The following is a 12,772-nucleotide window of genomic DNA, read 5'->3' on the forward strand; positions in this document are numbered from 1 at the left end:
TCCTAAATCTATATCTAAATCTGTATGCATGCTTGTGTTGTGTGTGTGTGTGTGTGTGTGTGTGTGTGTGTGTGTGTTTGTGTGCGTGGAAAGCACATGTGCATCTATCTCTAAGTGCTTCAAGTGAAATTGCTCTCCTTCTAATTGCAGTATCAAAGGAGTCCTTTTGAACGTCTCTTCTGACATGTTGTAGACTTTAACTCTCCTGCCAACCCCCATCCCTGTTTCTCTCCAGTCCCTGGCCCCCCAGCCAGGATGGTGTTTCCAGAAGTTCGATTGTCATCAGTTCGGGTGGTTTGGCAGCCGCCCACAAGCCCCAACGGCATCGTATTAGGTACAGAAACAAGCACAAATATTTGGGATTTATTTTCAATCGCTGAAGGACCGAGCTTGACTTATAGAGGGAATGAGTTACCAGTTTTAAACACACGCGCACACACACACACACACAACACCCTGATCTTTCAAGGGAAGGAAGCAAAATCTCTAAAATGGAAAAGAGCTGATTCTGTTTTTAGCTTTCAAACAGGGTTCAGTTCTCTTCACTTCCACGCTGCTTTTTAATGGAATGTTTGTGCGCGTAGATGTGTGTGTCTGCGTGAGTGTCACTGATCAAGTTTGTACCCAGGAACGAGCGGCTATTACAGCTGATGAAGCAAGACCCCCGTTTTAATGCATAGATAGCCTGGTGTACAAACACATATCATGTGTTTCTGAAACTGTAAATCACAGCATGTGGAGGGAATTGGGAAGAAAAGTTTAATGAAGGAGGGATGCGTCTTAGAGGCGAGGGGGACGCGGGAGCCAGAGGGGGGGGGGGGGGGGGGGGTGCATGGGAGGGAGAGGAGGGACAGGTTAGTGTGTGTGAAGGGGAGAACGCCGCTGCGTCTGTCCTCTCGGTAGGGAGTAAGTTGAGCAGGACAGTGTGAGTGATGTGAGTGATGTGTGGCTGTATCGTAAGGGGGAGGACATTTAGTGCGACACCACTTAGGAGGCAGAAGGATGAGTGGGAGGGCATCTCTCTGTGGATCACACAGATACACAAAAACACAATGTCCCATTGTGTCCTTGCTGCGTGCGCGCGTGTGTGTGTGTGTGCATCAATGCAGGTACAAATAATATCTCCTTGGGTTGTCAACCCGTAGAGGAGGGACACAGAAGGTGGACGGAGAACAATGGAGGTCACAGCCGGCTCACAATCCAATTTAAAATGAGGCAAAGTGAGACATTTGTGTTTTCACATCACCTCCCTGCAAATATAATTCTTTATTTATATGTATAATTGTGTCGCCATCGAGTTGCATCTTGAATCCGCGCTAAATGCTCATTATAATAATGGAGGTTGAGTCTGTGGCATGCTCTTACACTGAAGTCACAAAACGAAGCACCACAAAAAATTCTAAATGCATATTAGAAACTGCCGGAGTGTGCTGGTTATGTTTACGGCTGTTCCACAGAATCGGGGATAGGTGTATGATTACGCTCTATGTTTAAATAGGAAAACATGATTAAAGGAATGACAATTTAGAACAATCGAAACACAAAAGTAATTAGTCGTCATTATTCCAATTTATCCATGAATGCTTTCATAATCTCTGTATTTACTTCAGGGCTTACTTAACAAACAAAAAAACATCAAAAGCAATGCAAAACAATCCATTCAACACTTAAAGCAAGCCATGAAACCAAATGAATTAACGCTGTAATGAAGAAAGACCCTCACTTTAACCGCGTCTTAGTTCAGCGTTCACTTTGGAGGCACAAAAAACCGACAAGCTCAAAGCGAGGGCGCTTCATTTAACGTCGTCTGGGATCGGTGGAAAACTCTCCGTGAGAACGATCCAAGCTTAGCAAAGTATGGAGGTTAGAAATGGCACCATCAGGAAAAGGATGTCCTGGAATGCACTGAGATCACACCAGCCATGCCACGACTTCTGGGCGGAGGCGGGCTTCGTCTGCCATGACGCTTTGTAATGGAGACTGAGCCTCACGTAGCAGCGATGCTACATTCAGTACGCCAGATAATGCTGCGCTCTGACCCAATGGTTTAGATGCAAGCCGATTTGTTCCCGTTGCCGCCACCCAGTAATCTTCCTCACGCCGCATTCGTATTAATACACAATCAGACAATCTGATGAGATTATCACCCACCAAACCAGATTACGTGTCTCTGAGGGGGGGATTACTGTGAGCCAGTCACTTCCACTCTCCACTCTTGTGTAGTGGGTGCAATGCAATCTTAATATTGACTGCCTTTGTGAGTGACCAGTCGGGGGGGGGGGGGGGTGAAGCATGGTTGGTGTGTGTGTGTGTGTGTGTTGAACAGCGTTAGTGTTATTACATGGGCCGCTGCACACGAAACAGGAAAAGCAGACATATGCCGTGAACACTGGGTCACAGCCGAGGGGACGAGAGAGATGTTCGACTGTATGTTTATATAATGTGCGTGTGCGTGTGTGTGTGTGCGTGTGTGTGCTGTTCATTGACAGAGTTTCTGTCTACGTTGTTGAATATTTTCAGTAATAAAACTAAAACAGCTGCAGGGGAAGACGTCTCAGATGCACAAAGTTTCAGGAACAGCAGTAACGGATTAGAGACATTTTCCTCCTCCATCCAGGGTACCAGATCTCCTACCGCCTGGACAGCAGGGATCCTCTGCGCTGGACCACGGTGGAGGTGGGCTCCAACGCGCGACAGTTCACCGTCACGGGACTCTCCCCCGAGCATACCTATGTGTTCCGGCTCACCGCCCGCACCGCCGTGGGCTGGGGGGAAGTGCAGGAAGCCCTGGTTGTTACCACTGAACGCAGAGGTAAAGGACACACACGCACACTTCATCTGTCAAACCTGCACGTTTCATTACTGATATTAAGACCGAGTCGAAACCAGGAGCGCTGGGAAGAGGCTTAATAATTCTTGAAGAGATGAACGACAGAGACAACAGTATTTATAGAGCCCACAAACATCCAACGATGACGTTTAGTTTAGTTTCCAGAGGTGAATCATTGAAGGTGAACCAGATTAGATCATGGACGACTCTCATCACACGCATCGTACTAATGACGTGCTCTAAAGGAATGGAAACAAATCCGAGTGGAGACGATGAAGTAATTTTTAAGTGCTTAAAGGTCATTCTTTTGAAAATACAAGAAATAAATAAGAAATGTGTTCAATGCCGGCAAGAAAAAGCAGCAGGATCTTTAAAAGATGTAATTTCTCTTTGGAAGTAAAGAAATCTGTTCTTCCCTTCGAGCATAAATGAGGGAGAGAAAAACTCAGACGCTTGAATTCACGGTTTTCCCGAGGTGAGATGATCAAGTCCGAGTTTTCATAAATGATAACTAATAATAAAAAGAATAAACAGAACTATAAAATTGTTCACCTGTTGGTAATTCCAGGCGTTTCTGGGAATGTTGTAATTTCCTTCAGTGGACGACGTGTAGGCCTCCGTGATGATGGGACACACATGACCGTACATTGGGCTAAATGGTTCGTGAGAAAATTAAAACCTTTTTCTAAAAACATCTGTTTTGTTTCTCCCTTCTCTTTTTTATAGTTAAAATATAAGTGGAAATAGTGAGAATAAATCCTGAAACAGTATTGAACCAGGCACTAATGGAACCACTCTAACGAATGCATTCGTTCTGGGGCTTTTTTCTGGATAATCAGACGACAATAATTCAGGCTGGGCTGGAAGCTCTTTTCTAATGAGTAGAATTAGTCTTTATACAGGAATCATATATCTTGTGTCGCATTTGAACTAAACAAATGCAACAACTGTAATAAATTCACTTTCCATTATAATAATGTGGTAATTGTAATGCATCATTCGATACATTTAATGTATCAGTTGTTACAGTTTGGCTTCAGCGATGTTAGTAAATTTACTTTACTCGGTTCATTGCAGCCGTTTCAAGGTTACTCCGTCAGCGCTTTTCATATGAACTTTCAGGTGGTCAAATGCTGCGCCCTATCACCGATTATATTATCCTACGTTAATGCAAAAGCAGAGTCTGTTTAATATTTTACCATCTCTGCAGCCTTACTTAGAGGTGTAACGAGTTATGGTCGATTTGAAGTTCTCACACAGAAAAACAAGCAGCAGCTTCCCGGTGTGACGAACAAGACGGGTTATCGGATCCTCGGCGACGAGCCGTTCCCGGTTGCATGGAAAATCTATTGTTATTGTGCACTAAGTATTAACAGAGGATAAGAGTGACATTTCACACACAGAACGAGGCGAGCTGACATTTAGAAACTCCGGTGGATTAAGAGCTGCTTGGCAGTAACTTTAGTTGTTGGAATCGGCAGGTGTTAGCCCTCCTGCAGGCAGAAAATGAGAGGCTGAAGCTTCACAAAGTGGATCCGTGAAGCGGCGGTCCATAAAAAAAAGGGGCTTGCTGTGAAACCAGGTTTCATTCATCAGCATTAAAAATTACTAGATTATTAGAAATTAAAGGCAATCGTGACTTTCACCCTGCAGTTAGTAGGAGTAGGAATGAGATTAACAACAAAAAACCAAAGTCCTTTGACACTAGAAGCCCGTTTGTCCGAGGAGAGAGCAGAAACCCCCCTAAAAAAAGCCGTTTTCTCTTTCAGAACAGCAAACAGCCTGCTAACATCTCTTTAAATTCTTCAACTAATGTGAGAGCACTTACTGCCCTCATCACAGAGGATAAACTGTGAAAACTAGGCAAGGTTAAGGCACTCAAACTCTGTCTGACAGCCATCGCTTAAGGGTGGGAGGCTGAGCAGCGACGGCTTTGAAAACCTGCAGCAGACGCTCCAGCAAGCCGTCAGAGGCCAAGCGGAAGAATGGATTCAAGTGGGAGGTAAAGAAGGTGAGGGCCGATCCTCACGGTGCCTTCACCTCATCTCGTTGAGACCACAATCCAGAATGTAATTTAAGGACAGGCTGCATTTGCTGTCGCTATTCCTTCTTGCTGACTCTCCAGCGTGTATTCACAAGTGCAGGTCATTTATTCTTTCTCCGTAGAAGCTGCTTCCAGACGGCTTTTGTCTTATGTCCACTTTGGGGGCAGCGGAAATGAGCTGTAAATAGAACTCTGTTGAGTTGTCACCTTAATAAAGGCCAACCTATTAACAATCAGCAGCATGTTTACACGCTCAACAGTTCAGGAAGATTTGCATTCATCGTGTTTGTGTCTGCCTGATGGATAGAATAGTCCATTTTTTTATTCTCTTTCTATTTCTGTCAAGTCCTGAGGGAAATATCTGACACTTACTCTGCTAAAGGAAGGTGGCGTATGGTGGATTTTTAGAATGGGAAGGATGAATAAATAACTGAGCTGAGAGTTGCTTAAATGCGCCACCTAAGATGGAAGAAGCTGGGATGGTTTTCCGTAGGTCAGTAATGGCGACTTTTACAGTGAAAACGTGGAATTGAGATGTCAGATAATCGCGTCTGACCGATCAGTGCATTATAATTGGATCAATGTCGTCAACCTCATTTTCACGACTTCTTCACAATGGAATCCCAGTGGCGCTCCGTTCCGCTCCGGTAACGTAATAGCCCATTCCCACTGAGGAACAGACCGAAGGGGCCGTTGGAGATTTCTTCTGAGACGACACTGAAGATCCAACGCAATCCCTGGAAAAAATCTAATTTACTTCTGGGTGTGTTTTGTATGAATGAATTTGAAATGAATACGTCAAAGCGGTTAATAACTCAATATTTAGCACCATTCACCCCCCCCGACAACCATATCCATCCTCCCCCTAGATGCTTCAATTCTAATACACCCCTGTTCTCGTGTAGCATGTCGGCGTGGAAACGGCAGCGCTCGTTCTGATAATTACGAGTCTCGTATCAGGACATGATCTTAACTGTGGAGCAGAACAAGAGGAGGACAGACATGGAGGCGCAGATGGTATCAGGGAAAGGGAAGAGGGAGGTAATATTCATGTCTTGAAGGGAGAAAGGAGGAAAATAGATTTTACTTACTTGCGATAAGGATGAAGAAAGGCGTGTGTGTGTGTGTGAAAGAGAGAGAGAGAGAGAGAGGGATTGTTTTAAAACATAAATGCAGATTAATTGAACTTCGGGGAGAATCAATAATGCTTTTAATTCTTGACTTACCGGTAATCAATAATACGATGCCCCTGAAATTAAGCACTTGTGCCGACCGGCCACAGCCATGTGCTTTTGTCTTTTTTTTTTTTGTGCATGCTAACACGTGTATTTGCTCTAATCACACAGCTACAGCCGAGATAACTGCACAAAGACACATGACTCCCAGAGCCATTGTTCAACTTGTCATTGAACAGAGAATCACACACACACAACACGCACACACAGAGTCTGTTCAATGGCTGTTTCTTTGATACTGTAGCGGTTTGATGTCTTGTTTTAAACATGTTAATGCAGACGATGTCACGTCTCAGAAGCTTTTTGTAGCAAATGGTTAATAATGTCAGGCCACAGATCGGAAGGAAGAAGCAGGAATGACCTGGATTAATGAACATCAGGAGCTCAGCTGGTTTACGTTAAAATGCTTTACCTCTAATTCACGCTTGCATTAATGCACGCCAAAGACTGCAGTCAGAGAAAGGGTAGTTCTATAACTGAAAGGAACAATCATTAAACCTAATGCAGCTTCCTTTATTATAATAATAATTTCACCCGAAGTCGCCACTAGAATTGAAAGTAACTCGAAATAACCTCCGAAAGTCAAAATAGGTTCCAATATTCATCCATCAACACAATTAACTGTTTATCACACGTTCATATACCCAGCCATACACACCGTGCACACACACATTCATCACTGCTGAAATAGCAGCCCTGCAGCGTGTTCGTGTGCGTTCTGATTCTTAAAGCGTATTTATAATTATTATTCTTTCATTTATAATTAAAATATATTTGATATGAAGATAAATGTGTTTATGTTTTTTTTGTGTGTTTACAGTGTTCTGTTCTTTGTCACCCAGCTGTTTATGTAAAGCTGTGTGTGTGTGTGTGTGTGTGTTAAACTACAATGTTTACCTGCTACGCATCAAATGTTACGTATGAGTGAATGCGTAGAATTTCCTCTCAATCCGCTCCGTTGGAGAATTTGCCTCGCCTCTACTTCAGCTCTGTCCATCCTGACCCACAGAGCGTCCCCAGCCTCCCAGGAAGCTGTCCATCCCTCAGGACGGGGTGGAATCTCGCCGGCTCCGCCTCTACTGGGTGACGGGCGGCTCAGGCTCCTCCCCGCTGAGGTACTTCACTCTACAGATCAAAGAGCTGCCGAACGTAGACTGGATCACACACGCGGCTGACGTCCCGTACAACGTGACCGCCTGGATCGTTGACAGGTACAGCTGTGAATTTATACACACATTTATACGCAAAGTGAGTTTTGAATACCAAAATGCCAGGCAGTTCGAGAAGCCTTCCGAATAGCACGTTAGGTAACCAAAGTAAATCCTCAATCCATGCTGGATGTAGGGGAGCGTGCTCACTAGCAGCTCCAACTATTAACCAGCTCAGCATGTTGGAATTATAAACTGCTGGAACGATCTCCACGGATCTCCAGCCGGCGAGGACGGCGGCTTCTAGCCTGAGGCGTATATTTAAGACCGTTTTTACATGAGCGGCAACATCAGAATGTCGACGGCTGAGACGGCGTTTTCAAGTAGCCTGTCAAGCTGACGTTTTCCTAATTAGCTTGCTGGATACGGCTGATTTGATCCGTTGTGACAGTTGTAATTTCGGCTGACAGAATCGATGATTGCTGATTGTCAACCTCAAAAGGGCCTTTGTTTAAAGGATTTCAAAGAATTTCGAGTGGCAAATCTGCTGTGTGATCATTATTAAATTGCATGTCTGCTATAAGTGTGCATGGATAGGAAGCTTGACAGGCATAGCAACAGTATCTATGGAGGGGTTAGCTTGCATTCAATTAGGCCATTGATAAGTTTCCTTGATGAAATCAGGAATAAAGATTCCAGCTGTTTGCTGCTGCACGGACATATTGCTCTGCACCTGAACTAGCTAAAGTAGAATGTAAAAAGTCGTGGATTATTTATACATCATTTGGGAAGAGGGTTGGAGGTTGGAGGTTTTGCTGTAGTTTGTCAAAGCAAACAACCGAGTATTAGAAAACGGAAGGAAAGGTTTTATTTATTCAGCACATGATGAATCAGACTAGCTTTCCAGAACAAACAAAAAAAAAGAGAAGAAGACAACAAAACAAAAAACCACAAAAGTCTTGCAGGGAGCTCTGAATAATCATTATCCCTGTCGGAGGATCTCAGTCCCCTCATCACACGGGCACAGCAGGAGACACTCTCCATCTCAAATCCGTTTTTACCCACTCTGCCTTCATTCTTTTAGATTTGTGCTAACCATTTTTCTCTCCTCTCCCCCTACAACACTTTATACCCCTTTTTTTCCCGTCATCCCTCTTACTGACGCTTCCTCCTTGCCTCTCTCGGTCCATCCATCAAAAGTCAGCGCTTTCATGCCGTTCGTTTTTTATCCCAGGCAGGAAGACGGCGTCGTTCCTCTCGGATATCTACTTTTTCGACCCCTCCCAGCCTGCCTGTCTCCCTGGTGAGACAATTATTGCGTCATTGCAATCATGGCAGCGGGTCATAGCGGTCAGGCCGGAATGGCGAGCCCCGCATCCCCGAGTAGCAGCTCTGACGAACGTTCCGTTCCGCCTGTGTTCCGCTTCCTCTTCCTCTTCCTCTGCTTCTCGGCTCTTTGTGTCGTGAGCTATCAAGGGGCTGTTTGAGATGCGGAACTTGTCTGCATCAGCTGCCTCGGGAGTTGGGATCTGCCGCGGTGCTAATGTTATTGTTTTGATGTGATTTCTGGAACCCATTCCGTCGCCGAAATCTCTGATTACAGTGACGGATGGAGAAATTAGCCCACATCACATGTTCGGAACTCACACCCCGCTATCCTGAATAGTTGTTTCCCACCGAGGCGTCTTTGGAACCAAAACATTGTCCAAGTCCCCGGGCTGAGGCGCACATACACCAAACGCTGTCCTTAACGTCCTCCCAGTGCTGTTGTACCCCACCCTCTGTGAGCGTTGCGTCTTTGATGTTGTGTTTCTACGATACCCAAAAACCCCACAGGGCATTTTCTTGTCCCTTATTGGCCCGGGCTCATTATTATACAAGAAGGCACTTGAGCAGTTTTGCTGTCGCCTGCTGAATTTCTAACTGGTCCTCTGAAGTCTACGAGACACTAAATGCATTCTAAAGATGGACTTAGCAAGTAATGTGTGGGTTGTAGCGGAGGGAGGAGGGGAAGGGCTTACACATTACTGAATCGCGCCTGTTAAAAATAGGTTATATCAACAAAAAGAATAGGAGGATGGCTTTTATTTTTTGTCCCTGATTGTCCCTGTCTACATTCAAATCAATTCCCCGCGGCGTGCAGGAGGGAGTGTGTTTAAATTATCAGCGCCGCGGCGCCGACCTGTTCAGCTAGTCCTTAACAATGGGTGCATGCTCGTTGGGCTGATTGTGAGTGGTTCTGGAGTGAAGTGACTGATGTGAATAGTTATTTAGTGATTAGTAATGCATTCACCTTGCGCAGAGGAGAAATGCAGATAAGATGTGTTCGGCTGCGTGGTTTGGAAATGTAGCTTTTGTGGAGGAGACAATCGGGAAAGGTGCGAGACGATTATTATTCAAGACTTTGTCTTCCTCTCAAAGGAGGGAGCAAAACATGGCGGTGGAAGTAAGGCGTGTGGTTGAGCGATGACGTTATTCACAGGAGGCTGAAGGAACCCAGACCTGGCGGTGTTGGAGAGCAGCGTTCGGGTCTTTCAGAAGTTTTAACATTGAATTTGTGCTTTGTTATTTGTTATTACAGCAACTAAAACTACTGTGATGTTTCTATTGATTGCTGTTATTGCTACTGTAATATATACTTTGGCCCCACCCCATCAAAGCAGAAGCTCCGCCCATCTCAAGTCTTGGATTAGTTGCGGTTGCTGCCCGTTTTAAAGGCAGTCGTTTAGTGTGCGACAGAAATAAACTGAACTGAGTCGCATGCTTGTGTCATGTGTGCGTTTTTTGTCTGCAGGCTGAAGCCCTTCACGTCGTACAAGTTTCGAATGCTGGCCACCAACGATGTAGGAGACAGCGTCCTCAGCAAAGAGACGGAGACTGTCACGACTCTGCAAGACGGTGAGAAATGAAACACTGATGGAGCAGCGGAGGAAAGAGGAGAGGTTTATTTACATTCATTTACGTCTTCCCCTTCCCAGTGCCCGATGATCCACCGGTGATCCTCGCAGTGAAACCGACGACCACAACGTCCGTCCTGGTGCAGTGGAAGGTATTTACACGCTTCTAACACAACAGCAAAACTCTCTGAGTCCAGCCTGGAGGACGCGACCCCTGCAGGGTGCACGTGGTTGTACTCTGTGTGCGGATGCAGTCGTTACTTCCTGAACCAGGAAAGGTCAGAGGATGGCGCCGAGCTGTTAGCGGACTGGGGAGAGAGCGGGCCTGACAGACGGAGGGACAAACGGTTCTGGCTGGGGGGGGAGGAAAGCGATCGAAATCTCAATGAGGGTAAACCAGCAGGAGAGATATTAGAGGAAGAGAGGGTTAAAGAAAGAGAGAGGAAGACGGCCGCTGAATACAGCCTGGCTACTGTACGGCTTGTCGCTCATCGTCTTCGCTCCCCTTATAGCCTTACATTAAAGCTGGGGGAGGCAATGGAAAACAAAGTCACCAGCAGTTTCATCATCCTTTGCAAAAGTGCCAACCCCGCTGAAGCAACACTTTGTCTGTTAAAGTCAGTTAGAGGCAGACGTTCTCCGGGCCTTCAGAGCAGCTACTGCTGATAAAACGCCGCTCCGCCAGCGTCCTCCTGTCAGTTACCTCGCCGCGCCGCGCCGCAGAAATGGAAATGAGCTCACTGCAGCATTTCAGAAATGGGGAGCTAACACTCGCTAACGTGAGCTCGCTTGCACGTTTTCAGCGGCCCAGCGACGACAGCATCAACGGGATGTTGACTGGATATCGCCTCTATTATAGAGAACTCCCGGTAAACTCCTCCGCTGTCATCGAAGGAGACGTCCAGGCGGCCTCAAACATCACGAGCACCCTCATTACAAGTGAGTAGCACTGATGCTAACTGTCCACCGAGTCCCGCCCTCCAGAGTTATAGATTTTAGACTGACACAGGTAAATCTGTCTATTTGCAACATTTGTTTTTGACTTACAAAAGATAAAGGTTTTAGGCTAACCAGTGTAGCTGGAAAAAATAATTTATCTCAGGTAACGCCGGCTGAATGCGCAAGACTGTTAGCATTAGCCTAAATGCTGATGGCATCCAGGTGCAGAGCTAATACTGAATGCTGACGTGTCCGTCTGAAAAAACACCCATCGGGTAGGATTAGCGCCGAGAACAGATCCTCCAGAGTCTTCGCTTGCATGCTTTTCATTTATTTGGAGCGCCGCTAATCCTACCTGTCGGATGTTTATTGTTTGTAGTCGAGCGCCTGAAGACAAGGAGGCGAGTCGAGGAAGAGCACCTGCTCTGCATCTCGACTGGTTGGCGTAACCTGATAAATTCAAAACTTGACTTGGGCTGATTTGATATTCGGGGAGAATTTTCAGCAAACATTTGTTTTGTTTTGTTTTGCATTTTAGCAAGGTGAATTTTCTCAACTAAAAAATCTACAGTCCAAATGTTGCCCGTGTAAAACGCCATAGAAGTAGACATAGTTTTTTATTAAGTGGCTGCTACCGATGCTAATAGATAATCCTGCATTTCTTCACGATGCGGTATTAAAATATGCTTTGGTACCGTACGACCCGGCGTGCTTCATGCAGAGTTTGAGCGTCTACTCAACTAGATTTGACAATTCTCTTTATATCCAACCTCTACAATGGTATTGAACATTTTCCTTTCAAGTCATTTTTTTGAGTGGCATTATAATTGCGCAGTTTATAGTTGAGCTGGAAGCATGAATTGATTTATTCCCCCCCCCCTCCATCTTCCTCTCACTCTTCTCCAGCCAAGAGCACCTTCAAGACAGTCAGCAGCGCCTCGCTAACAGAGTTCGAGTTGACACGTAAGTGATTTAAGGCAGAGCTGGGAGTGATGCTCCTGAGGACTTTGTGTTTTAGATGTTGTTTCATAAACTTGATGAGTAAACATCTAATGGGACGGGGGGGGGGGGGTACGTGGACTACGTGCATTGTTTAAGGATTTTAATGTGTTTCTCAGAGCTGAAGAAGTTCAGGCGCTACCAGATTGTTATGACAAGCTACAATATCGTCGGCGAGAGCCCCCCCTCCACGCCGGTGGAGGTGTCCGTCGGAGAGGCGGGTAGGTGGAGCATTGAACATTTGAAATTGTCTTCGAATAACCTTTACAGTTCTGTAATATAATACCAAAAACACACACACACACACACACACACACACTAGCACACACACTGTGAAAGAACAGACACTAAGAAGAACACGACAGATTTTTGCATGATGGTTCTCTCACACTGACTTGGGGATTCATATTCAAGGTGTGTGTGTGTGTGCGTGCGTGCGTGTGCGTGTGTGTGTGTGTGTGTGTGTGTGTGTGTGTGTGTGTGTGTGCGCACCATACATATCAGATGCTGTGGACTAAGAGGGGAGGATAAACAGGGGCGGTGGGAGGGGGAGTCAGAGAAGTCTGGATGTGGATGATGAAATTGGGTGATTTTCCCTCGCCTCCCGTGCACACTGCTCCCGTGCACGCTGCTGGGTGTTCATGCATATGTGCAGCGCAGCAGAGTAACAAGCTACTGCC

The 12,772-nt window shown here is 45.7% G+C and overlaps 1 protein-coding gene across 1 annotated transcript in view; it reads left to right on the forward strand.

Annotated features, from left to right (window-relative positions):
* Window positions 1–12,772, forward strand: part of sdk1b (sidekick cell adhesion molecule 1b) — a 138,606-nt gene that overhangs the window by 119,586 nt on the left and 6,248 nt on the right. The window contains exons 29-36 of the mRNA XM_068751464.1: window positions 236–334; window positions 2,618–2,812; window positions 7,119–7,320; window positions 10,052–10,155; window positions 10,236–10,306; window positions 10,958–11,093; window positions 12,000–12,056; window positions 12,212–12,313. Of these exons, the coding sequence (XP_068607565.1) occupies window positions 236–334; window positions 2,618–2,812; window positions 7,119–7,320; window positions 10,052–10,155; window positions 10,236–10,306; window positions 10,958–11,093; window positions 12,000–12,056; window positions 12,212–12,313 (966 nt within the window). The remainder of the gene's footprint in view (window positions 1–235; window positions 335–2,617; window positions 2,813–7,118; window positions 7,321–10,051; window positions 10,156–10,235; window positions 10,307–10,957; window positions 11,094–11,999; window positions 12,057–12,211; window positions 12,314–12,772) is intronic.

The sequence above is a fragment of the Brachionichthys hirsutus genome, chromosome 17, assembly GCF_040956055.1.
Source record: "Brachionichthys hirsutus isolate HB-005 chromosome 17, CSIRO-AGI_Bhir_v1, whole genome shotgun sequence".
Classification (NCBI taxonomy): Eukaryota; Metazoa; Chordata; class Actinopteri; order Lophiiformes; family Brachionichthyidae; genus Brachionichthys; species Brachionichthys hirsutus.